Source organism: Pelobates fuscus, chromosome 10, assembly GCF_036172605.1.
Source record: "Pelobates fuscus isolate aPelFus1 chromosome 10, aPelFus1.pri, whole genome shotgun sequence".
Classification (NCBI taxonomy): domain Eukaryota; kingdom Metazoa; phylum Chordata; class Amphibia; order Anura; family Pelobatidae; genus Pelobates; species Pelobates fuscus.
Window position 1 is genome coordinate 141,706,276 of NC_086326.1, and position 27,946 is coordinate 141,734,221.

At 40.0% G+C, this 27,946-nt stretch overlaps 2 protein-coding genes across 2 annotated transcripts; both read right to left on the reverse strand.

Annotated features, from left to right (window-relative positions):
• Positions 1–6,373: 6,373 nt before the first annotated feature.
• LOC134574582 (gastrula zinc finger protein XlCGF17.1-like) lies at positions 6,374–8,665 on the reverse strand. The gene is made up of 2 exons (XM_063433708.1): positions 8,546–8,665; positions 6,374–7,697 (listed from the first exon to the last, which is right to left on the reverse strand). The coding sequence occupies exons 1-2, from the start codon at positions 8,628–8,630 to the stop codon at positions 6,628–6,630; spliced, it is 1,155 nt and encodes a 384-aa protein (XP_063289778.1). The 5' UTR covers positions 8,631–8,665; the 3' UTR covers positions 6,374–6,627.
• A 25-nt stretch (positions 8,666–8,690) lies between these two features.
• LOC134574826 (oocyte zinc finger protein XlCOF29-like) lies at positions 8,691–27,865 on the reverse strand. The gene is made up of 3 exons (XM_063433888.1): positions 27,776–27,865; positions 11,988–12,109; positions 8,691–8,918 (listed from the first exon to the last, which is right to left on the reverse strand). Exons 2-3 carry the CDS (start codon positions 12,090–12,092, stop codon positions 8,691–8,693), a joined length of 333 nt encoding a protein of 110 aa, XP_063289958.1. The 5' UTR covers positions 12,093–12,109; positions 27,776–27,865.
• Between the last annotated feature and the right edge of the window lie 81 nt (positions 27,866–27,946).

The following is a 27,946-nucleotide window of genomic DNA, read 5'->3' on the forward strand; positions in this document are numbered from 1 at the left end:
CACTACACAATTTAGGATAAATCTTATTATTCTCTTCACTGTTGATCGAGGTAGCGACACTCTTAACACTTTGTAACCTCACACTTATACTTAGGGTAATTTTTTCCGATTTATTAATAAGTGTAAGACTTATACACTATTTACTTACTGACATCTCTAATTTTATATAGATTTGGCTAACACATGGAATATAAAAAACTTATCCATTACTTGAGATAAACACTAAAATATCGTTAAAAAAAGGAAAACGGGAAGGAAGGAGAGATAGAGAAATGGGAAAGGATCACTACTACTTCACAATTTTATCCCGATATTGAGGATATTCTCTCGTGGTCTAGTATCACTGTATGATAATATATGCTACGCACATATTCTTACTTTAAAGTCTTCTGATAACGCTGATAACACACACTTATAAATCACAAATTCAATTCTCAGAGGATATATATTATACTACCCTTTAAAAATAATCATTTAATTTATTTTTTTTATTTATAAGGTTATTAGCTATTTATAATTATTGAATGAATTTTTTTTTTCTTTCTCCTCTCAGAACCCTCCCCCCTCTATATGTAGTTTTGCTACATTTACTCCGGAGACCCTATGGGCTCCATAGGATGGGGTAGAAATTTCTACCTAAGGTATGCAATATTTCCGGATGGGGTCAGACCTTTATCGGCCTGCCCTTCCCGAAAATTAGGAATGAAAGGATGTGCGTATGTTAATCAGACTGACATGATAGATCACCTAAACACTGAAGAATACCATCTTTGAGAGTATTGAGTTCTAATGTGCAGGGTTTAAACACGAATAATAAGAGGAATAGGCTATATCATTCTTTAATTCAAGATAAAATTCAAATAGCCTTTATTCAAGAGTCTCATTGGCTTAAAAATTCTAGACAAAGCTGGGGAGGAGATTTATACCCAAAAATCATACATGCGTCCATGACAGATAGAAAAAAAAGGGGTGTTGCAATTATTTTTAGGAACTACCTCAAATTGGAAGTTATTCACTGTGAACTGGATAAAGAGGCTAGATATATTATTTTAGTGTGCAATATCGATAACAAGTTATATACGCTGGTGAATTTGTACCTACCTAATGTAGACCCAATGACTACTTTTTCCCATCTAATGATCAAGGTAGAAAAAATTTCTAAGGGCATATTGGTTATTGCTGGAGATTTTAATTGTGTATTAAATCCTACTTTGGACAAACAATCCCATGTGCTGATTAATACAGACAAAAAAATACATAAACAAGCAAAAAGATTTAGTAATATATGTAAATTATATAATCTCTGTGACCCATGGCGTATTTATAATCCGTATGAGAGAGATTATACTCATTATTCAAATGTACATGGATCATTTTCAAGGATAGACCTATGTTTAACCAATCCAAATTCCTTAAAAACTATCCATACAGTTAGGATTAAGCAAAATCCGTGGGCAGATCATAGCTTCATTATTATGGAAATAGGCATCGCTCCCCATCCGGGAATCTCCACGTGGAGACTCAATTTACTAATTGAAAACGAGAAGAATAGAAAAGACCTAGAGTCTCTAATAACCCATTTTTTTGAGGAGAATTGCCCCCAGGACACCTCTTGCTCGACTAATTGGTGTACACAAAAAGCAGTAACAAGAGGTTACCTGATTAAAATGGGACATATCTTTAGAAAAAATAATGGACAATCTTTGGCAGATTTATATATTGAATTTTACAGGCTCTCCAATTTAAATAAACAAAAATCTTCAGAGGAACTAAGAGCTTCATTAAAACAAATACAAAATCTAATTAACTTTAAAGAAGAACAAAGAATTCAAATCAATATAAACAAATTAAAAGTGAATTATTATCACATGGGAAACAGAGCCTCTAAAAATCTTACAAAAAGATTACAAATTCACCAAGCTAGAAATAGAGTGGAAAAACTAATAGATGGAAACAGTACCTATACAACCCCAACTCAAATAGGAGAAAAATTTAATCAGTATTATAGACAGTTATATAATCTCAATGATACTCCTCAAAAAACTGAAATTTTAAAATATCTTGGAAATATTCACATTCCAAAAATTTCTCCTGCAGAATTAGTGTTCCTTAATTTACCATTTACACATGCAGAAGTTCAACAACATATTGAAAAACTATCTTGGAATAAAACCCCTGGCCCTGACGGCTTTACAAATGCCTTCTACAAATATATGATGCCATTATTGGTTACTCCCTTAACTGATTTGTTTAATGAGATCATTGAAAAAAAATCAGCACCCAAAGAACTACTCCAATCCAATATAATTCCTATTTTAAAGCCTAAAAAAGATCCTAATGATCCAAAAAATTACAGACCCATTGCCCTAATAAATGTTGACATGAAGATCTACTCTGCAATCATAGCGACCAGAATAAAAACGGTTATTGATAAACTGATTCATCGAGATCAAATTGGGTTTGTGCCAGGTCGTATGTCCTCCAATAATACTAGAAGAATAATAGACATATTGGATATCGCTAATAGATCCAATATTCCCCTCCTGACCCTGTCTCTAGACGCTGAGAAAGCGTTCGACAGGGTCGGGTGGGGATACCTTAGGGAGACACTGATTGCGTTCGGTTTCCAGGGCAGAATTTGTAATGCAATTATGGCACTGTATCCCAACCCCTCAGCTAGGACAGTGGGCCCCAACATTTTAGCTGGGTGGTTCCCACTTCGAAATGGTACCAGACAGGGATGCCCACTATCCCCACTTTTATATATTTTAACTCTGGAACCTTTGGCTATCGCTATAAGGAATAATTATAATATTAAAGGATTCCCCATTGCGCACACCGAATTAAAAATATCGCTATATGCGGATGACGCATTGATATCATTGACCTCACCAGAATCATCTTTGCCTTTTCTAATGCAAGAAATAGAATCTTATAGTTCGATTTCCAATTTCAAGCTTAATATTTCGAAATCCACCGCCCTGTATACCAATTTATCACAGAATGTGGTTAAGAGAATATCGGATCTATACAATTTCATCTGGTCCAATAAGGAAATAGAATATCTAGGGATCACTATATCAACAGATATTGAGGATATAATGGAGATTAATATTCTTAGAATGATTAAAGAAATGAATTATAAATTACAAAAGTGGAAAAATTTGGAGACTACTTGGATTGGAAGAATTAATATTATAAATTCATATATATTGCCAAAGTGGTCTTAATTATTCTCCATGGTACCTATGAAAACTCCAAGGTCGTGGTTAAATATGATTCAATCATATTTTTCCAAGTTCATATGGAAAAACAAAAAAACGAGAATTAGTTCTAAAATCTTGTCTAAGAGAATAACGAATGGGGGCTTAAATTTTCCTAATATTATTACCACTTATTATGCAAATATGATAAGACATATATTCTGTCTTCAAGATCCACAATTTTTTGACGAACCCTGGCATATTTTAGAGTCACAGGTTGTGATGCCCAATAAATTGGAACTCTTGATATGGAAGGAACTACTGGGTAAATCCCAATTTTTTACACAGATTGAATCATGTATACTCAGCCAATCGTTAAACACCTGGCAAGAAATTAAAAAATTGTTGGGATATGTAAACAAGATACCAAAGACTTGTTCTATAGCGGTAATTGAGCAGAATGTAACTGACTTATCCTTGAATATTTGGTTTGAACACGGTATAGATACTGTTTCTGATATTATGAGCGAAAACAGATTGATATCATTTCAACACATCGTAGATTCCTATAAATTACCATCTAGAGAAATCTTCACCTATTTAAGGATTAAACATTACTTACACTCCTCTATTATTGAGAAAAAATCTATAATTTCTAATCAATTGGAAATCATATTTTGTAATAGATCCAAGAAAAGAGTCACATCATTGGCGAATGTCCTGTTAAAAGAAACGGGTCAGACACCTTTAAAAATCATAGATTACTGGGAAAAAGAATTGGACATATCAATATCAGAAAAACAATGGTGTACATCTATCTCTTACTTAACAAAATATATACATGGTATAAATTTGGTAGAATGCCATTTTAAGTTAATATATAAATGGTACTACACTCCATCTAGACTATCAAAGATGTACCCACATTTACAGAATATATGTTGGAGGTGTGGGTCGTCTGCTGGGACATATATACATACCTGGTGGGAATGTCCGATTGTAAAGAGATTATGGTCATGGACCTACGATGTTTTGTATGAGCTGTCTCATAAAAGATTGGATCAAAATCCAGCTGTAGCGATATTACATTATAACTGGAATTTGGATACACAAGAAATTAAATGTATAGCATCTCATTGTTTTGTGGCTGCCAAAATTATAATTGCTAGAAACTGGAAATCATCTATTCCCTTTCAAAAAATACATCTTATTAATCAAATCAAATATCAACTCACGATGGAAAATAATCTTACTAATAATAATTCGAGCTCAACTCTTAAAAAAGGTATTTACAAATTGTGGCTAAACAAAGTTATATCAATCTACTAATGAAAATGGGTAGCCCCCTATCACTTGTAAACTATAAAAGCATTCCATGATGAAAAAATGGGCAATCCCCTTATGTTTTTATAATCCAATTTTAATCTATGCTTGAAAATGGGTAACCTCCACTATTTGTTAATTATAACAGTATTGTAATGAACCAAAGGTGGTGAAAAAACGGGTAATTTTACTACACTTGTTTACCCTATTGTTAAGAGGAAAGGGAACCTCGGGTCTGACCTACTATTATCTACTACTTCCATGTATAATATCATTGATATAGTCTCAGACGATCACTGGTTGTCCCTTACCAAGATGTCTTATTAGATAAGACTATAATACTTAATTTGTCTAAAGGACCAACCAGAGATAGTTATTTATATCAATTTATATCAATGCAAAACAATACAAGACTCAATGTTGTTCATCCTAAACAATAAGGCCTTCCCGTTTATTAAACCCCGGCCCATATTGAAGGAACAATATCCACAATTACTATGTTCTTTTTTTTTTTTCTTTACTCCTAAATGACGAACATTAGCTGGGAATGATCTATCAGTCTGAAAGTATGAATGAATGTGTGAAAGTTGTATTTATCTTTTCTAGTAAGTCAGTCAAAATATGTTTTATGATGTAATTTCTTATGATATTCTCTATATCAGGACAAAACATCTGTGATCTGAATACGATGTAAACTCAAACTTAAATCCACAAATGTTATTGAAACGTTCAATGAATATCATTTAATATACTGGCTGACTGTATAAAATAAAATTTATGAAATAAAGATGATTAAAACAAAAAATAAATAAATAAAAACAAAAAAAAAAGAAACATTGCTAACATTGCTAAAATTGAAACGTTGCTAAGGCCAGTAAGGTTTTGTCATGTATAAATAGGGGCATAAATTCTCAAGATGAAAATATAATTTTGCCTCTTTATAAATCGCTGGTAAGACCACACCTTGAATATGCTGTGCAATTTTGGGCACCTGTTCTAAAGAAGGATATCATGGCACTAGAAAAAGTGCAGAGATGAGCTACAAAATTGATAAAAGGAATGGAGCATTTTAGTTATGAAGAAAGGTTAAAAAATTTAAATCTCTTCAGTTTGGAAAAACGGGGCCTGAGAGGGGATATGATAACATTATACAAATATATTCAGGGCCAGTACAAACCATTATCTGGAAATCTATTCATAAACAGGGCTATACATAGGACACAAGGTCACACATTTAGGCTTGAAGAAAGGAGATTTCATCTAAGGCAAAGAAAAGGTTTTTTTACAGTAAGAGCAATAAGGATATGGAATTCATTGCCGGAAGAGGTGGTTTTGTCAGAGTCTATACAGATGTTTAAGTTGCAATTGGATAAATACTTGCAAAAAAACATAACACACAGGGATACAATTTCTAATTAGTGGGGTAATAGCTGCTTGATCCAAGGAGACATCTGACTGCTATTTTAGGGTCAAGAAGGAATTTTTTCCTAGTTTGTTGCAAAATTGGAAGCGCTTCTGACTGGGTTTTTTGCCTTCTTTTGGATCAACAGCAAAAGCATATGTGAGGAAGGCTGAACTTGATGGACGCAAGTCTCTTTTCAGCTATGTAACTATGTAACTATGTAATTACAAGTGTAGTTCCTCTGAGGAGTTGCAATGTACTGATCCCTCACCTACTGAGCTATAAGCTTGAATGGATGTCATCTTTACTAACCACATCAAACTAAGTTTATAGTAAAGAGGTGTCTAGATAAACATACAGTCAATTGGTGGAGGTAAAAAGCAGTGTAATTATAGTACAGTGGTCAATGATAGTACAGTCCACCATATTGTTAGACTTTTTATTCAAACAGTTTGGTGTGTAAAACAACTTTTTGTGAATAAATCGGCTTGCAGCTGATCAGGAAGAACCCATCGATGTGAAATAGCAGCCATACCACTTCCCATTCATTTTTTTCTACACAAAATGAATCCTTTTATTATTTAGTAAACGGTCCTTTACGAGAAAATATTTTTTTTTTACAAATGGAACATGAAATAGTTTCTGTCCTGTACAATATATTTAATGTGAATTAAATTAGCATTAACACATTTTCAACATTCAAAACACAAGGCTTTTTTTAGTGTGAGCATTTTGGTGTCTTATGCGATATGAATTAGATTTAAAACATTTCCCACATATAGAACATGAGAATGGTTTCTCTCTAGTGTGACTCCTCTGATGTTCTACAAGATTTGATCTACGATTAAAGCATTTCCCGCAGTCAGAACACAGGTAAGGTTTTTCTCCTGTGTGAATCTTCTGATGTGAAATAAGATGTGACTTATACTTAAAACATTTCTCACATTCAGAACACGAGAAGGATTTCACTCCTGTGTGGGCATTCTGATGTGCAATTCGATGCGAGTTACGGCTAAATGTTTTCCCGCATACAGAACACGGGAATGGTTTCTCCCCTGTGTGGCTCCTCTGATGTGTAAGAAGGTGTGATTTAAAGCTATAACATTTCCCACATTCAGAACATGGGAATGGCTTAACTCCAGTGTGAGTTCTAGAATGTACAACAAGGTTGTATTTAGAAGCAAAGTATTTACCACATTCTGAACATTTGAACTGCTTTACTATGGGAATTCCCTGATGTTTAATAAGATCAGAGTCACCAGTGAAACATTTATGACAATCAGAACATGTATACATTTTATGTGTGCAGTGTGTTGATTGTTGAGATACTGAAGTAGCACTATTATCAACTGTGACCCTTTCACTTCTATTAATTATTGAGGTGTTCCCATTGTTTTCCGGCTCTGTGCTGATACCTGTATTATTAGATATATAAATGTCAGTGTCTGGGATATTGCTTTCTTCCTTCTTAATAGAAACAGATGTTTGTTCTACCGGTGTATTGTTCTTGGGAGTATTGTTGTCTGTGTCTGTTAGAATTACTCCTTTATGTAGTACGGATTCCTCCTTAATATTAGTAGATGGATTTTTGCTCTTCTGCCACTCTTCACATAAGCCTGATTCCCCATTAACATTTCTCTCTTCTCTTCTTGGCTCATTTAATCTCACTGCTGGGTTGGTCTCATAGTCCATTCTCTCTTCTTTCATATAATATTGTTTGGAAAAAGGAATATTACACACTTTGGCTGTATTTATCACCAGGGATTTATCTATTGGAAATGAAAGATGCATTAAGAGGAATACGAGTCATCATTTTTCAACTAAAACAAACAAATTCATGCGGTAACAGTGTGTAAAACTCTGTAGCAAATAATATTTAATATTATTGGATAAACTTTTAAAATTAGGTTTTAAAATTAAAAAATAGATCATATATAAAAAAAAATATGAATATATCAAAGACATTAAACATTTTTTTAAATCTTTAATCATTTGAAAATCTTATCCGAAAAAAAAAGTATATTAAAAATGAGGTCGAAATTCTGATAAATGACCAAGCGATTTATAATCAAGTAATGTATTATTTTACAGTAAATACATTTTTTGCTCTCTGTTATCACATTTTATTCAAGAAAATATTAAATTAGCAAAATAATAAAAGGAAAACGATAATCGTAGCTTGGTAATAGAAGCTTAGTAGCAATTCCTTTGGAGCCCAGGTGTAGAGTCCAACAAGAGCAGTTTTTGGTGGGAACGCCTCTTTCTATAATCCCTGCTATATTGATATTAAAGCAGCTAAACCGAGGAAGGGGGGTGAAAGAGACCCTGCTCTGTTCCACAGACTTGTGGTGCAGAAATAAAATGAGCACTCCAGACTGATTTTTAGTATACCCCCAATTTGTTATGCATGTATTCAATGGGAGCGTATCTTAAAAGAGTTCACAAAAGTGGACGTTCTTAGGAACCGAATTTTTTTGCAAGCCCTCTCCTTTTTGCCCGGAAGAGACTCATTAAGACTCATTAAGAAGCTTCTTAACCAAATAGATTTTGTGCTAAAAAGCCCCACGTAGGGGTGCATTTTATTCATATACACGATAGTGATTAATACTCTTCTTACCAAGTGAGCAGAGGGTCTGGTAATTAGATATCATCACGTCTCTGTAGAGATCCTTGTGTCCTTCTAGATACTCCCACTCCTCCATGGAGAAATAGACAGTGACATCCTCACACCTTATAGGAACCTGACACACACAATGAAACAGTCACCAACCAGACACATCCCTTGTTTTTAATGTATAATATCCCATTCCCAGCAGCTGGATGATCTGATTGGTCAGTTCCAGGATCTCCTTGTCATTGTTCTGCTCACGTACCAATGAGAGAGGTGGAGGCACTGTTTTAGGGCTCTGGGTCCTGCAGAAACTTTCAGATACACAAGGACTGCTGTTGTTCCTGACATGATCACAGGACTTCTTAACAACAATATAATCCTAAATATTGAAACATAAAAAGGAGCGAGGTAACTATACGAATTATATTCTATAGTAGACGGGGAGATGCTTATAGACATCACATTTAGCCAAGGCCTAATGGAACAGTTGCCCTGCCTCCTACTGGTTGTACCCGGACATAACAAGGCAGGGCAGAATAGGTTTGTCTCTCAATTCTAAACTCTTTTGATAGCAATTATGTAACCCACTTCTCCATGCTAAATTTCATAGTAGCCTCCTTCACATAGGAAACTAGTTGTCCACATCTTTCAATCACAACCTTGCGTCCCCAAAAACCAATGGCCTTCCTTTATTAAATCTTAGTGCAATTTACAACTCCTACAAATCATAGAATGTCACACACATAACCAAAACAAATTAGGGTCATAGATTTAAAGGGTTTTGGCAAATGGCACAATGCAGACTATCCCTTGGCTTTCCGAAATGGGCAACCTGAAAAGGACACGGTAACTGCTTTATCTAATTGAAGTGGTTATAGTGTCTATCATTCCTTGGCACTGTCCTTCCATTCAGCATTGAACCATTTTTAATGTCTTAATGCTAAATGAGTGTCCCCAGCAGCCCATACATTCTGTGCATTAACCTGAGCAGCAATAGGTGGTTGTGAATGGCTGAGTGTGTCAGCTGACCACTTTCAGACTATGACAGTGCCCACTGTTGGTATCAATTGGTATGGAAAGAAGGAAGTGTATAATCTCTGTCTTAGCCATACCTTTGGTGGGGCTTGGCTGTGGATGACCAGGGACCCTTATATAGTCTTATACTGCTTGAAAATGGTTCACTACAGGAGGAACAGTGACAGGGAACTCATTCAATGAGATGAAAAGGCCCTATGCCTTACTGGACATCCAACCCTGAATTCCTCGTAGACTCCACACCCTGAACGCTTTACTTTCTCAGTAGAGGAGAGCAAGTTGCCCTCAGGGAGATCATCTTCACTAATGGTTTGAAGGACTTGGAGGAATTGGCATCTCTGAGGAATTGACAATGCTAGAGTCTTTTGAGTACAACTAAATGAGACATTTTTAAAACTCATTACAAAAAGCTTTTCAGCACTTCTGTAAATCAGGGCAATCACTTGGTAGGGAAATCCTGTATCTGCATTTATCACATACTACAAACCTACCTGCCGGACACATCCATACAATTCATGACAAAATGGGAAAAATGCATGTGGGCACATATTAAATGGTCTTAAATCTACAATCTGTCTCAACAGGGCAAGATTAGCTCTAAACATCAGGAGATGAATCACAAGTTTCTATCTCTATGGTACAGGACTACACATGTCTTGTGTCATGCTTCTAATGCATGGTAGCAGTGCAGGTAGACAGCTGTATACTAGACCTGTCTCACCATCACATGGTTTTAGAAGCAAGCCCACAGTAACATAAGGATGATCACCGTACCCCACAACCATTCTCTCCTGAAGACATGTTATTACACCAAAGCAGGTCTTTAATTTAAAATACAAAAACATCTAACAAGATCTATGCTAAATGCTGCCATTTCCCTGATCCCCATTCTATGGAAATGCCTACAGGCACCAATCATATACCAATTAATCTCTACGTTGGCAGAGATTAGAGCAAAGGAGACGTCAACAGCATTTTTGCTACAATCCATGCTTAATTCACATTTACTTGGTTCCTCTGGCCAAAATTCATATGTGTCTGCATGTTGTAACACTGACAATACTTAACTTAGGGTAGAAGATCAGCCACCCTACCTGAACCACCTCTTCCCTCTCCCCCTATACTTCTTAAAGAAATGACAGAGAGGCACTTTATCTCTCCTTTGGGTCACGATAGAGATATCACCTGTTCTGCCTCTCCCTTCATACAAATACCTTCCAGTTCTTAGCTTTTGTGCAATTCAACCAATTGCTAAATACAATGCCTCACACTTGTCACATATTAATGACTGGAAGGTCCGGTTTCCTTTAGCAGAGACTAAGAAACTGGTGATGTTGATGTCAGTGTTACTTTCACAGAATCTCTCACCTCTCCAGTCAGCAGGTAGATGATCTCCATACTGACATTACCCAGAATCCCTCACCTCTCCAGCCAGCAGGTAGATGATCTCCATAATGACATTACCCAGAATCCCTCACCTCTCCAGCCAGCAGGTAGATGATCTCCATAATGACATTACCCAGAATCCCTCACCTCTCCAGCCAGCAGGTAGATGATCTCCATAATGACATTACCCAGAATCCCTCACCTCTCCAGCCAGCAGGTAGATGATCTCCATAATGACATTACCCAGAATCCCTCACCTCTCCAGTCAGCAGGCAGATGATCTCCATGGTGACATTACCCAGAATCCCTCACCTCTCCAGCCAGCAGGTAGATGATCTCCATAATGACATTACCCAGAATCCCTCACCTCTCCAGCCAGCAGGTAGATGATCTCCATAATGACATTACCCAGAATCCCTCACCTCTCCAGCCAGCAGGTAGATGATCTCCATAATGACATTACCCAGAATCCCTCACCTCTCCAGTCAGCAGGCAGATGATCTCCATGGTGACATTACCCAGAATCCCTCACCTCTCCAGCCAGCAGGTAGATGATCTCCATAATGACATTACCCAGAATCCCTCACCTCTCCAGCCAGCAGGTAGATGATCTCCATAATGACATTACCCAGAATCCCTCACCTCTCCAGTCAGCAGGTAGATGATCTCCATAATGACATTACCCAGAATCCATCACCTCTCCAGCCAGCAGGTAGATGATCTCCATAATGACATTACCCAGAATCCCTCACCTCTCCAGCCAGCAGGTAGATGATCTCCATAATGACATTACCCAGAATCCCTCACCTCTCCAGTCAGCAGGTAGATGATCTCCATAATGACATTACCCAGAATCCCTCACCTCTCCAGTCAGCAGGTAGATGATCTCCATAATGACATTACCCAGAATCCCTCACCTCTCCAGCCAGCAGGTAGATGATCTCCATACTGACATTACCCAGAATCCCTCACCTCTCCAGCCAGCAGGTAGATGATCTCCATACTGACATTACCCAGAATCCCTCACCTCTCCAGCCAGCAGGTAGATGATCTCCAGAGCGAGATTCAATATCCTCTTAGCCATCTGATTCCTGCATTTGTTCATTATCAATGAGCCTTTCTGATGATCCATATCAAGCTCTGGTCCTCCTAGAAGAATAATCATTAGAATAACCTCAGTACGCAATGTGAAAATATATACGGTGTAGATAGATATTTTTTATTATTTAAAACCAACCTAAAATGGGGGTGTGGGGCAGTGGTGAACTACCCTTCACCACTGGCTTTTGGAGAGGCCTGCTTGCCAGCCTCTTGCCCTGTGACTATGGCCCTGGAGTGTATTGCCCTTTAAGAACACTATTTGGGCATATTGAGACTTGGCACAAAGCCCCTTTAAACTGTCGAAGTTTAACCGCAAGCTAATAGGTGAACGGCTGGGTGGTGGCCGTTTGTATAGTCGAATACGTGGCGGCGGCCATCTTGTTTAGCCAAACACGGTCAGCAGTGTTTTGCCGTCGAGTTCATGGAACTAAAATCTGATACGCGACGGCACGAACACCACTGAACTTTTAACTTCTCCAGAACTTCGACGGGAGTCAAACGGTGTTCAACAATACGAACGCCACATTAACATAGCCTTTTTGCCAGAACGACCCCCGTTCGTACATTTGAACATTATTTGAACTATGGTGAAAAAACAGGTTACACAGCCTAAATCTGTGTAACTAATTTGGGCAGGAAAGCCATGCTTGCGGTCGGTCAAATGTGACTTCCATCTATTTCCTGAACCACTGAACCAATTTGCATGATTTCTTAATATATTGTTCCCATAATTATGCCCATTCAGAAAATATATTGATATAGTTTTATGGTAATTGGATGTTTAATTTTAATGTTATGAAAAATGTGTAAAAAGTGTATTTTTCACTTGGAGATAATGGAGTTGGTACAGCAATTAACTCAATTATCTCCCAAGCAGAGGGGAGGAATTTGCAGTAATGAATGGGAGTGTTTAACTGTGTGCCTGTAAATCATTGGTTGTTGAGCTTGTGTTTTCGGTGCCCAACAAGGTCCACATGGGTGGTAACCTTGTGGGAAAACTTGTATAAAAGAAACAATAAAGCCTCAGTTTATTCTGTTCTGTTCTGCTTAACCCTCAATATGTAGCCTTGTCTCGTTATTGTAGGGAACTGCTATATTCACACTGGGGATTGCTATACTTTGTATACTCCCCTGAGCTCTAATCACAGCTCTTTTAAGAGCTGTTCCTGATACGCTCTCCTGGAGTAGAGGTCTTTCCCACACGGTCCTGGAGGACAGAGGCTGATCTAGGGTGGAAGGAAGACCGCAAGACTCCAGTTAAGCTACAGCGGTTGTGGAGTCTGCGGTGGCTGTGGTGTCCGGTGCGGTGCTTATGGTCCTCAGCATCAGATAGGAAGTGTCCGCCAATTGAGGTGCCCAGTCGGGGTGCCAGGTGATCCGTTACAAGGTTGATATATATGTTCTGTAATAATAGGGATAGACCTAAAGTAATTTCCGCGGGTCTCTCACTACAGAAATAGATGTCAGATTTACCTGGGTGGAGTAAAATTGTTTGTACATTATAACTGGTGTTGTGTGTCTTTTGTTACTACTAATGGGGCCCCTTGAGATTGCAACCAGCAATGTATTACAGATCTGACAGATTGTTGACAAGTGGTGGATTGTGGTAATTCTACGGTCACCATATTGTCAACTTAACAGATGTGAATGATTGTAAATTTCTGGCAGTGTCACCATACTGTCAGAGAATCCAATGTGTTGGAGTGTCAATCATGTTCTGACAGGGTCACCATAGTCAGGATGACCATGTGTGATTGATTGGGGATAATCCATGCCAGCATCGATACCATTAAGATACATACTGATCAACCACAACATTAAAACTACTGACAAGTGAATAACATTGATTATATAATTACAATGTCACCTGTCATGTGGCGGGATGTGTTAGGCAGCAAGTGAAGAGTCAGTTCTTGAATTTCATGTCTTGGAAACAGGAAAAATGGGCAAGTAAAAAGATCTGAGTGACTTTGACTAGGGCCAAATAGTGACAGCTAGACGACAGGTGAGAGCATCACCAAAATAAAAAAAGTCTTGTGGGGTGTTCTCGGCATACAGTGGTTAGTACCTACCAAAAGTGGTGCAAGGCATGTCAACCGGTGAAGTGGAGTCAGCATATAGTCGTCCAAGGCCCAGTGATGCACGTAGGAAGCAAAGGCTAGCTTGTCTGTTCCGATCATACAGAAGAGCTACTGTAGCTCAAATTGATGAAAAACTTAATGGTGGCCATTACATAAAGGTATTAGAACACCCAGGGCCAGGGCTGTTTTAGCCGCGAGGCAAACAAGGCATTTGCCTTAGGCAGCATTTTCCAGGGGGCGGCAAAAAAAGCCGCCCCCAAATGCCCAGGGCAAATGCCTTGTTAGCCTTGCGGCTAACTGACATGCCGGTCGGGCAGGGCGGCACTGGCGGGCGGGCAGCTGTCGAGGGAGCACTTCCTCTGAGCTGTCTGCTCAGCTCCCTCGCGCGCCGCAGAGTGAGGCTGGGAGCCGGAATGTGACGTCATACACTGCTTAATTTCAGTCGCTGACTGCAAACAGTCAGCAGTTCTGTAAAATCCCTTAGTAGTCTGGGGGAAGTAGAAAATCAATTTGAGCCATATTCACTAGATACAAATTAGTTTGACACTGTCCATTAATGGTTTAGTCAACACCAGCATTTATAGGGAAGTCAGGTAATTTCCGTTTCCTTGCTAGAATGAAGGTTGGACTACAATCTGTAGGTAAAAAATACACAAGTATGTCCTGTCTAGGCCCCTACGCTCAGCCGAAGACCTGCGTCTACCCTCTGTCTATACTCCCACATCTGATGCTCGCCTTCAAAACTTCTCGAGGGCTGCACTGTTCCTGTGGAACTCCCTTCCCTTTTCTGTTAGACGCTCACCCAATCTCCACTCCTTCAAAAAAAATCATTAAAAACTCACCTTTTCACAAAAGCGATCAATTAAACTGTTAATGGCTCCAAAACCCCACACTAAGTCTTCATTAAATACTATTCTTCCAATCTACTTCACTAATACTTCCCTTACCGTTAGTGTCACTTTACCCCACTCCCTCTAGCATGTAAGCTCACTGAGCAGGGTCCTCAAGCCCTCTGTTTCGGTTTGTCAAACCTGTCTGGTTACAATAACAATTTGTTGGGGCTATATAAAAATAATAACCTAAATTAAAACATGCTGGATTTTTTTTTAGTAGAAACAATAGAATAATTGACACTAGACCACCCAAAGAATGTACCATATTCCTTAACACATACTAATTAACACAATTAATGTGATGTATGTATACTATGATATGCTTATTATACAACCCACAAATTACCGTGAGGTTTTTTGCTGTGGAGCTCTGTGATACATTCATACACTGCACATTACTAAGGGTTACATTGCTGTGGAGCTCTGTGATACACTGCACATTACTAAGGGTTACATTGCTGTGGAGCTCTGTGATACACTCATACACTGCACATTACTAAGGGTTACATAGATGTGGAGCTCTGTGATACACTGCACATTACTAAGGGTTACATTGCTTTGACGCTCTGTGATACACTCATACACTGCACATTACTAAGGGTTACATTGCTGTGGAGCTCTGTGATACACAAATACCTGCACATTACTAAGGGTTACATTGCTGTGACGCTCTGTGATACACTCATACACTGCACATTACTAAGGGTTACTTTGCTGTGGAGCTCTGTGATACACAAATACCTGCACATTACTAAGGGTTACATTGCTGTGGAGCTCTGTGATACACTGCACATTACTAAGGGTTACATTGCTGTGGAGCTCTGTGATACACTCATACACTGCACATTACTAAGGGTTACATAGATGTGGAGCTCTGTGATACACTGCACATTACTAAGGGTTACATTGCTTTGACGCTCTGTGATACACTCATACACTGCACATTACTAAGGGTTACATTGCTGTGGAGCTCTGTGATACACAAATACCTGCACATTACTAAGGGTTACATTGCTGTGACGCTCTGTGATACACTCATACACTGCACATTACTAAGGGTTACTTTGCTGTGGAGCTCTGTGATACACAAATACCTGCACATTACTAAGGGTTACATTGCTGTGGAGCTCTGTGATACACTGCACATTACTAAGGGTTACATAGCTGTGGAGCTCTGTGATACACTCATACACTGCACATTACTAAGGGTTACATAGCTGTGGAGCTCTGTGATACACTCATACACTGCACATTACTAAGGTTACATAGCTGTGGAGCTCTGTGATACACTCATACACTGCACATTACTAAGGGTGACATTGCTGTGGAGCTCTGTGATACACTGCACATTACTAAGGGTTACATTGCTGTGGAGCTCTATGATACACTCATACACTGCACATTACTAAGGGTTACATTGCTGTTGAGCTCTGTGATACACTGCACATTACTAAGGGTTACATTGCTGTGGAGCTCTGTGATACACTCATACACTGCACATTACTAAGGTTACATAGCTGTGGAGCTCTGTGATACACTGCACATTACTAAGAGTTACATTGCTGTGACGCTCTGTGATACACTCATACACTGCACATTACTAAGGGTTACATTGCTGTGGAGCTCTGTGATACACTAATACCTGCACATTACTAAGGGTTACATAGCTGTGGAGCTCTGTGATACACTGCACATTACTAAGGGTTACATAGCTGTGGAGCTCTGTGATACACTGCACATTACTAAGGGTTACATTGCTGTGGAGCTCTGTGATACACTAATACCTGCACATTACTAAGGGTTACATTGCTGTGGAGCTCTGTGATACACTGCACATTACTAAGGGTTACATAGCTGTGGAGCTCTATGATACACTGCACATTACTAAGGGTTACATTGCTGTGGAGCTCTATGATACACTGCACATTACTAAGGTTACATTGCTGTGGAGCTCTGTGATACACTCATACACTGCACATTACTAAGGTTACATTGCTGTGGAGCTCTGTGATACACTCATACACTGCACATTACTAAGGGTTACATTGCTGTGGAGCTCTGTGATACACTCATACACTGCACATTACTAAGGGTTACATTGCTGTGGAGCTCTGTGATACACTCATACACTGCACATTACTAAGGTTACATTGCTGTGGAGCTCTGTGATACACTCATACACTGCACATTACTAAGGTTACATAGCTGTGGAGCTCTATGATACACTCATACACTGCACATTACTAAGGGTGACATAGCTGTGGAGCTCTGTGATACACTGCACATTACTAAGGGTTACATTGCTGTGGAGCTCTATGATACACTCATACACTGCACATTACTAAGGGTTACATTGCTGTGGAGCTCTGTGATACACTCATACACTGCACATTACTAAGGGTGACATAGCTGTGGAGCTCTGTGATACACTGCACATTACTAAGGGTTACATTGCTGTGGAGCTCTGTGATACACTCATACACTGCACTTTACTAAGGTTACATTGCTGTGGAGCTCTGTGATACACTCATACACTGCACATTACTAAGGTTACATAGCTGTGGAGCTCTATGATACACTCATACACTGCACATTACTAAGGGTGACATAGCTGTGGAGCTCTGTGATACACTGCACATTACTAAGGGTTACATTGCTGTGGAGCTCTATGATACACTCATACACTGCACATTACTAAGGGTTACATTGCTGTGGAGCTCTGTGATACACTCATACACTGCACATTACTAAGGGTGACATAGCTGTGGAGCTCTGTGATACACTGCACATTACTAAGGGTTACATTGCTGTGGAGCTCTATGATACACTCATACACTGCACATTACTAAGGGTTACATTGCTGTGGAGCTCTGTGATACACTCATACACTGCACATTACTAAGGGTTACATAGATGTGGAGCTCTGTGATACACTGCACATTACTAAGGGTTACATTGCTGTGACGCTCTGTGATACACTCATACACTGCACATTACTAAGGGTTACATTGCTGTGGAGCTCTGTGATACACTAATACCTGCACATTACTAAGGGTTACATAGCTGTGGAGCTCTGTGATACACTCATACACTGCACATTACTAAGGGTTACTTTGCTGTGGAGCTCTGTGATACACAAATACCTGCACATTACTAAGGGTTACATTGCTGTGGAGCTCTGTGATACACTGCACATTACTAAGGGTTACATAGCTGTGGAGCTCTATGATACACTGCACATTACTAAGGGTTACATAGCTGTGGAGCTCTATGATACACTGCACATTACTAAGGGTTACATTGCTGTGGAGCTCTATGATACACTGCACATTACTAAGGTTACATTGCTGTGGAGCTCTGTGATACACTCATACACTGCACATTACTAAGGTTACATTGCTGTGGAGCTCTGTGATACACTCATACACTGCACATTACTAAGGGTTACATTGCTGTGGAGCTCTGTGATACACTGCACATTACTAAGGGTTACATTGCTGCGGAGCTCTGTGATACACTCATACACTGCACTTTACTAAGGTTACATTGCTGTGGAGCTCTGTGATACACTCATACACTGCACATTACTAAGGTTACATAGCTGTGGAGCTCTGTGATACACTGCACATTACTAAGGGTTACATTGCTGTGACGCTGTGATACACTCATACACTGCACATTACTAAGGGTTACATTGCTGTGGAGCTCTGTGATACACTAATACCTGCACATTACTAAGGGTTACATTGCTGTGACGCTCTGTGATACACTCATACACTGCACATTACTAAGGGTTACATAGCTGTGGAGCTCTGTGATACACTGCACATTACTAAGGGTTACATAGCTGTGGAGCTCTGTGATACACTCATACACTGCACATTACTAAGGGTTACATAGCTGTGGAGCTCTGTGATACACTGCACATTACTAAGGGTTGCATAGCTGTGGAGCTCTGTGATACACTCATACACTGCACATTACTAAGGGTTACATTGCTGTGGAGCTCTGTGATACACTGCACATTACTAAGGGTTACATAGCTGTGGAGCTCTATGATACACTGCACATTACTAAGGGTTACATTGCTGTGGAGCTCTATGATACACTGCACATTACTAAGGGTTACATTGCTGTGGAGCTCTGTGATACACTCATACACTGCACTTTACTAAGATTACATTGCTGTGGATCTCTGTGATACACTCATACACTGCACATTACTAAGGTTACATAGCTGTGGAGCTCTGTGATACACTCATACACTGCACATTACTAAGGGTGACATAGTTGTGGAGCTCTGTGATACACTGCACATTACTAAGGGTTACATTGCTGTGGAGCTCTATGATACACTCATACACTGCACATTACTAAGGGTTACATTGCTGTGGAGCTCTGTGATACACTGCACATTACTAAGGGTTACATAGCTGTGGAACTCTGTGATACACTCATACACTGCACATTACTAAGGGTTAGATAGCTGTGGAGCTCTATGATACACTCATACACTGCACATTACTAAGGGTTACATAGCTGTGGAACTCTGTGATACACTCATACACTGCACATTACTAAGGGTTACATTGCTGTGGAGCTCTGTGATACACTCATACACTGCACATTACTAAGGGTTACATAGCTGTGGAGCTCTATGATACACTGCACGTTACTAAGGGTTACATTGCTGTGGAGCTCTGTGATACACTCATACACTGCACATTACTAAGGGTTAAATTGCTGTGGAGCTCTGTGATACATTCATACCTGCACATTACTAAGGGTTACATTGCTGTGGAGCTCTGATACATTCATACCTGCACATTACTAAGGATTACATTGCCGTGGAGCTCTGTGATACACTGCACATTACTAAGGGTTACATTGCTGTGGAGCTCTATGATACACTCATACACTGCACATTACTAAGGGTTACATTGCTGTGGAGCTCTGTGATACACTGCACATTACTAAGGGTTACATTGCTGTGGAGCTCTGTGATACACTCATACACTGCACATTACTAAGGGTTACATAGCTGTGGAGCTCTATGATACACTGCACATTACTAAGGGTTAAATAGCTGTGGAGCTCTGTGATACATTCATACATTGCACATTACTAAGCGTTACATTGCTGTGGAGCTCTGTGATACATTCATACCTGCACATTACTAAGGGTTACATTGCTGTGGAGCTCTGTGATACACTCATACACTGCACATTACTAAGGGTTACATTGCTGTGGAGCTCTGTGATACACTGCACATTACTAAGGGTTACAATGCTGTGGAGCTCTGTGATACATACATACCTGCACATTACTAAGGGTTACATAGCTGTGGAGCTCTGTGATACATTCATACCTGCACATTACTAAGGATTACATAGCTGTGGAGCTCTGTGATACATTCATACCTGCACATTACTAAGGGTTACATAGCTGTGGAGCTCTGTGATACATTCATACCTGCACATTACTAAGGGTTACATAGCTGTGGAGCTCTGTGATACACTGCACATTACTAAGGGTTGCAATGCTGTGGAGCTCTGTGATACATACATACCTGCACATTACTAAGGGTTACATAGCTGTGGAGCTCTGTGATACATTCATACCTGCACATTACTAAGGGTTACATAGCGGTGGAGCTCTGTGATACATTCATACCTGCACATTACTAAGGGTTACATACCGTAGCTGTGGAGCTCTGTGATACATTCATACACTGCACATTACTAAGGGTTACATTGCTGTGGAGCTCTGTGATACATTCATACCTGCACATTACTAAGGGTTACATAGCTGTGGAGCTCTGTGATACATTCATACCTGCACATTACTAAGGTTACATTGCTGTGGAGCTCTGTGATACACTGCACATTACTAAGGTTACATTGCTGTGGAGCTCTGTGATACACTGCACATTACTAAGGTTACATTGCTGTGGAGCTCTGTGATACATTCATACCTGCACATTACTAAGGATTACATAGCTGTGGAGCTCTGTGATACATTCATGCCTGCACATTACTAAGGGTTACATTGCTGTGGAGCTCTGTGATACATTCATACCTGCACATTACTAAGGATTACATAGCTGTGGAGCTCTCTGATACATTCATACATTGCACATTACTAAGGGTTACAATGCTGTGGAGCTCTGTGATACATTCATACCTGCACATTACTAAGGGTTACATAGCTGTGGAGCTCTGTGATACATTCATACCTGCACATTACTAAGGGTTACATAGCTGTGGAGCTCTGTGATACATTCATACCTGCACATTACTAAGGGTTACAATGCTGTGGAGCTCTGTGATACATTCATACCTGCACATTACTAAGGGTTACAATGCTGTGGAGCTCTGTGATACATTCATACCTGCACATTACTAAGGGTTACATAGCTGTGGAGCTCTGTGATACATTCATACCTGCACATTACTAAGGGTTACATAGCTGTGGAGCTCTGTGATACATTCATACCTGCACATTACTAAGGGTTACATAGCTGTGGAGCTCTGTGATACATTCATACCTGCACATTACTAAGGGTTACAATGCTGTGGAGCTCTGTGATACATTCATACCTGCACATTACTAAGGGTTACATAGCTGTGGAGCTCTGTGATACATTCATACACTGCACATTACTAAGGGTTACATAGCTGTGGAGCTCTGTGATACACTGCACATTACTAAGGGTTACAATGCTGTGGAGCTCTGTGATACATTCATACACTGCACATTACTAAGGGTTACATAGCTGTGGAGCTCTGTGATACACTGCACATTACTAAGGGTTACAATGCTGTGGAGCTCTGTGATGCATTCATACCTGCACATTACTAAGGGTTACATAGCTGTGGAGCTCTATAATACACTGCACATTACTAAGGGTTACATTGCTGTGGAGCTCTGTGATACATTCATACCTGCACATTACTAAGGATTACATAGCTGTGGAGCTCTGTGATACATTCATACACTGCACATTACTAAGGGTTACATAGCTGTGGAGCTCTGTGATACATTCATACACTGCACATTACTAAGGTTACAATGCTGTGGAGCTCTGTGATACATTCATACACTGCACATTACTAAGGGTTACATAGCTGTGGAGCTCTGTGATACACTGCACATTACTAAGGGTTACAATGCTGTGGAGCTCTGTGATGCATTCATACCTGCACATTACTAAGGGTTACATAGCTGTGGAGCTCTATAATACACTGCACATTACTAAGGGTTAAATTGCTGTGGAGCTCTGTGATACATTCATACCTGCACATTACTAAGGGTTACATTGCTGTGGAGCTCTGTGATACATTCATACCTGCACATTACTAAGGATTACATTGCCGTGGAGCTCTGTGATACACTGCACATTACTAAGGGTTACATTGCTGTGGAGCTCTATGATACACTCATACACTGCACATTACTAAGGGTTACATTGCTGTGGAGCTCTGTGATACACTGCACATTACTAAGGGTTACATTGCTGTGGAGCTCTGTGATACACTCATACACTGCACATTACTAAGGGTTACATAGCTGTGGAGCTCTATGATACACTGCACATTACTAAGGGTTAAATAGCTGTGGAGCTCTGTGATACATTCATACATTGCACATTACTAAGCGTTACATTGCTGTGGAGCTCTGTGATACATTCATACCTGCACATTACTAAGGGTTACATTGCTGTGGAGCTCTGTGATACACTCATACACTGCACATTACTAAGGGTTACATTGCTGTGGAGCTCTGTGATACACTGCACATTACTAAGGGTTACAATGCTGTGGAGCTCTGTGATACATACATACCTGCACATTACTAAGGGTTACATAGCTGTGGAGCTCTGTGATACATTCATACCTGCACATTACTAAGGATTACATAGCTGTGGAGCTCTGTGATACATTCATACCTGCACATTACTAAGGGTTACATAGCTGTGGAGCTCTGTGATACATTCATACCTGCACATTACTAAGGGTTACATAGCTGTGGAGCTCTGTGATACACTGCACATTACTAAGGGTTGCAATGCTGTGGAGCTCTGTGATACATACATACCTGCACATTACTAAGGGTTACATAGCTGTGGAGCTCTGTGATACATTCATACCTGCACATTACTAAGGGTTACATAGCGGTGGAGCTCTGTGATACATTCATACCTGCACATTACTAAGGGTTACATACCGTAGCTGTGGAGCTCTGTGATACATTCATACCTGCACATTACTAAGGGTTACATAGCTGTGGAGCTCTGTGATACATTCATACCTGCACATTACTAAGGGTTACATTGCTGTGGAGCTCTGTGATACACTGCACATTACTAAGGGTTACATTGCTGTGGAGCTCTGTGATACACTGCACATTACTAAGGGTTACAATGCTGTGGAGCTCTGTGATACATTCATACCTGCACATTACTAAGGGTTACATAGCTGTGGAGCTCTGTGATACACTCATACACTGCACATTACTAAGGGTTACATTGCTGTGGAGCTCTGTGATACATTCATACCTGCACATTACTAAGGGTTACATAGCTGTGGAGCTCTGTGATACATTCATACCTGCACATTACTAAGGTTACATTGCTGTGGAGCTCTGTGATACACTGCACATTACTAAGGTTACATTGCTGTGGAGCTCTGTGATACACTGCACATTACTAAGGTTACATTGCTGTGGAGCTCTGTGATACATTCATACCTGCACATTACTAAGGATTACATAGCTGTGGAGCTCTGTGATACATTCATGCCTGCACATTACTAAGGGTTACATTGCTGTGGAGCTCTGTGATACATTCATACCTGCACATTACTAAGGATTACATTGCTGTGGAGCTCTGTGATACATTCATACATTGCACATTACTAAGGGTTACAATGCTGTGGAGCTCTGTGATACATTCATACCTGCACATTACTAAGGGTTACATAGCTGTGGAGCTCTGTGATACATTCATACCTGCACATTACTAAGGGTTACATAGCTGTGGAGCTCTGTGATACATTCATACCTGCACATTACTAAGGGTTACAATGCTGTGGAGCTCTGTGATACATTCATACCTGCACATTACTAAGGGTTACAATGCTGTGGAGCTCTGTGATACATTCATACCTGCACATTACTAAGGGTTACGTAGCTGTGGAGCTCTGTGATACATTCATACCTGCACATTACTAAGGGTTACATAGCTGTAGAGCTCTGTGATACATTCATACCTGCACATTACTAAGGGTTACAATGCTGTGGAGCTCTGTGATACATTCATACCTGCACATTACTAAGGGTTACATAGCTGTGGAGCTCTGTGATACATTCATACACTGCACATTACTAAGGGTTACATATCTGTGGAGCTCTGTGATACATTCATACACTGCACATTACTAAGGGTTACATAGCTGTGGAGCTCTGTGATACACTGCACATTACTAAGGGTTACAATGCTGTGGAGCTCTGTGATGCATTCATACCTGCACATTACTAAGGGTTACATAGCTGTGGAGCTCTATAATACACTGCACATTACTAAGGGTTACATTGCTGTGGAGCTCTGTGATACATTCATACCTGCACATTACTAAGGATTACATAGCTGTGGAGCTCTGTGATACATTCATACACTGCACATTACTAAGGGTTACATAGCTGTGGAGCTCTGTGATACATTCATACACTGCACATTACTAAGGTTACAATGCTGTGGAGCTCTGTGATACATTCATACACTGCACATTACTAAGGGTTACATAGCTGTGGAGCTCTGTGATACACTGCACATTACTAAGGGTTACAATGCTGTGGAGCTCTGTGATGCATTCATACCTGCACATTACTAAGGGTTACATAGCTGTGGAGCTCTATAATACACTGCACATTACTAAGGGTTACATTGCTGTGGAGCTATGTGATACATTCATACCTGCACATTACTAAGGATTACATAGCTGTGGAGCTCTGTGATACATTCATACCTGCACATTACTAAGGGTTACATAGCTGTGGAGCTCTGTGATACATTCATACCTGCACATTACTAAGGGTTACATAGCTGTGGAGCTCTGTGATACATTCATACCTGCACATTACTAAGGGTTACATAGCTGTGGAGCTCTGTGATACACTCATACCTGCACATTACTAAGGATTACATAGCTGTGGAGCTCTGTGATACATTCATACACTGCACATTACTAAGGTTACATTGCTGTGGAGCTCTGTGATACATTCATACCTGCACATTACTAAGGGTTACATAGCTGTGGAGCTCTGTGATACACTCATACACTGCACATTACTAAGGGTTACATTGCTGTGGAGCTCTGTGATACATTCATACCTGCACATTACTAAGGGTTACATTGCTGTGGAGCTCTGTGATACACTCATACACTGCACATTACTAAGGTTACATTGCTGTGGAGCTCTGTGATACACTGCACATTACTAAGGGTTACATAGCTGTGGAGCTCTGTGATACACTCATACCTGCACATTACTAAGGATTACATAGCTGTGGAGCTCTGTGATACATTCATACACTGCACATTACTAAGGTTACATTGCTGTGGAGCTCTGTGATACATTCATACCTGCACATTACTAAGGGTTACATAGCTGTGGAGCTCTGTGATACACTCATACACTGCACATTACTAAGGGTTACATTGCTGTGGAGCTCTGTGATACACTCATACACTGCACATTACTAAGGGTTACATTGCTGTGGAGCTCTGTGATACATTCATACCTGCACATTACTAAGGGTTACATAGCTGTGGAGCTCTGTGATACATTCATACCTGCACATTACTAAGGTTACATTGCTGTGGAGCTCTGTGATACACTGCACATTACTAAGGTTACATTGCTGTGGAGCTCTGTGATACATTCATACCTGCACATTACTAAGGATTACATAGCTGTGGAGCTCTGTGATACATTCATGCCTGCACATTACTAAGGATTACATAGCTGTGGAGCTCTGTGATACATTCATACCTGCACATTACTAAGGATTACATAGCTGTGGAGCTCTGTGATACATTCATACCTGCACATTACTAAGGGTTACAATGCTGTGGAGCTCTGTGATACATTCATACCTGCACATTACTAAGGGTTACATAGCTGTGGAGCTCTGTGATACATTCATACCTGCACATTACTAAGGGTTACATAGCTGTGGAGCTCTGTGATACATTCATACCTGCACATTACTAAGGGTTACAATGCTGTGGAGCTCTGTGATACATTCATACCTGCACATTACTAAGGGTTACATAGCTGTGGAGCTCTGTGATACATTCATACCTGCACATTACTAAGGGTTACATAGCTGTGGAGCTATGTGATACATTCATGTCTGCACATTACTAAGGGTTACATAGCTGTGGAGCTCTGTGATACATTCATACCTGCACATTACTAAGGGTTACAATGCTGTGGAGCTCTGTGATACATTCATACCTGCACATTACTAAGGGTTACATAGCTGTGGAGCTCTGTGATACATTCATACACTGCACATTACTAAGGGTTACATAGCTGTGGAGCTCTGTGATACACTGCACATTACTAAGGGTTACAATGCTGTGGAGCTCTGTGATACATTCATACCTGCACATTACTAAGGGTTACATAGCTGTGGAGCTCTATAATACACTGCACATTACTAAGGGTTACATTGCTGTGGAGCTCTGTGATACATTCATACCTGCACATTACTAAGGATTACATAGCTGTGGAGCTCTGTGATACATTCATACACTGCACATTACTAAGGGTTACATAGCTGTGGAGCTCTGTGATACATTCATACACTGCACATTACTAAGGTTACATTGCTGTGGAGCTCTGTGATACATTCATACCTGCACATTACTAAGGGTTACATAGCTGTGGAGCTCTGTGATACATTCATACCTGCACATTACTAAGGGTTACATAGCTGTGGAGCTCTGTGATACACTCATACCTGCACATTACTAAGGATTACATAGCTGTGGAGCTCTGTGATACATTCATACACTGCACATTACTAAGGTTACATTGCTGTGGAGCTCTGTGATACATTCATACCTGCACATTACTAAGGGTTACATAGCTGTGGAGCTCTGTGATACACTCATACACTGCACATTACTAAGGGTTACATTGCTGTGGAGCTCTGTGATACATTCATACCTGCACATTACTAAGGGTTACATAGCTGTGGAGCTCTGTGATACACTCATACACTGCACATTACTAAGGGTTACATTGCTGTGGAGCTCTGTGATACATTCATACCTGCACATTACTAAGGGTTACATTGCTGTGGAGCTCTGTGATACATTCATACACTGCACATTACTAAGGTTACATTGCTGTGGAGCTCTGTGATACACTGCACATTACTAAGGGTTACATAGCCGTGGAGCTCTGTGATACACTCATACCTGCACATTACTAAGGATTACATAGCTGTGGAGCTCTGTGATACATTCATACCTGCACATTACTAAGGGTTACAATGCTGTGGAGCTCTGTGATACACTCATACCTGCACATTACAGGAATATTTATTTCTGTGGATCCTTTGAGGATATCATATTACAAGGAGCCCAGCTCTCTGCAATGTAATAACAATATATATTTCTATAAGCAGCTGAATATAGTGAACCATTGGCAGTATAACTAGTACTGACCTGCAGCAGCCTGAGCTCCCCCACTGAGCTCACTGCAGCCGGAAGCTAATGCCAGACATGCTTGGGTCTCCCTGGGATTAGTGTGTGTGAGAGTCAAACCCCTTCTCATCCTCCTTCTATGTGAGTGTAGAGTTCTAAACACCAGAGTGGGGGTGCACTAGCACCAACAAA

Bases quoted from the DNA above. Each gene is read 5' to 3' on its own strand.
- LOC134574826 (XM_063433888.1), bottom strand. From the start codon at position 12,092: ATGGATCATCAGAAAGGCTCATTGATAATGAACAAATGCAGGAATCAG. The intron at 8,919-11,987 runs GTGAGGGATTCT...TTCAATATTTAG, and splicing joins TCTACCTGCTGGCTGGAGAG to GATTATATTGTTGTTAAGAA.
- LOC134574582 (XM_063433708.1), bottom strand. From the start codon at position 8,630: ATGGAGGAGTGGGAGTATCTAGAAGGACACAAGGATCTCTACAGAGAC. The intron at 7,698-8,545 runs GTAAGAAGAGTA...CATTTCCAATAG, and splicing joins CCAGACCCTCTGCTCACTTG to ATAAATCCCTGGTGATAAAT.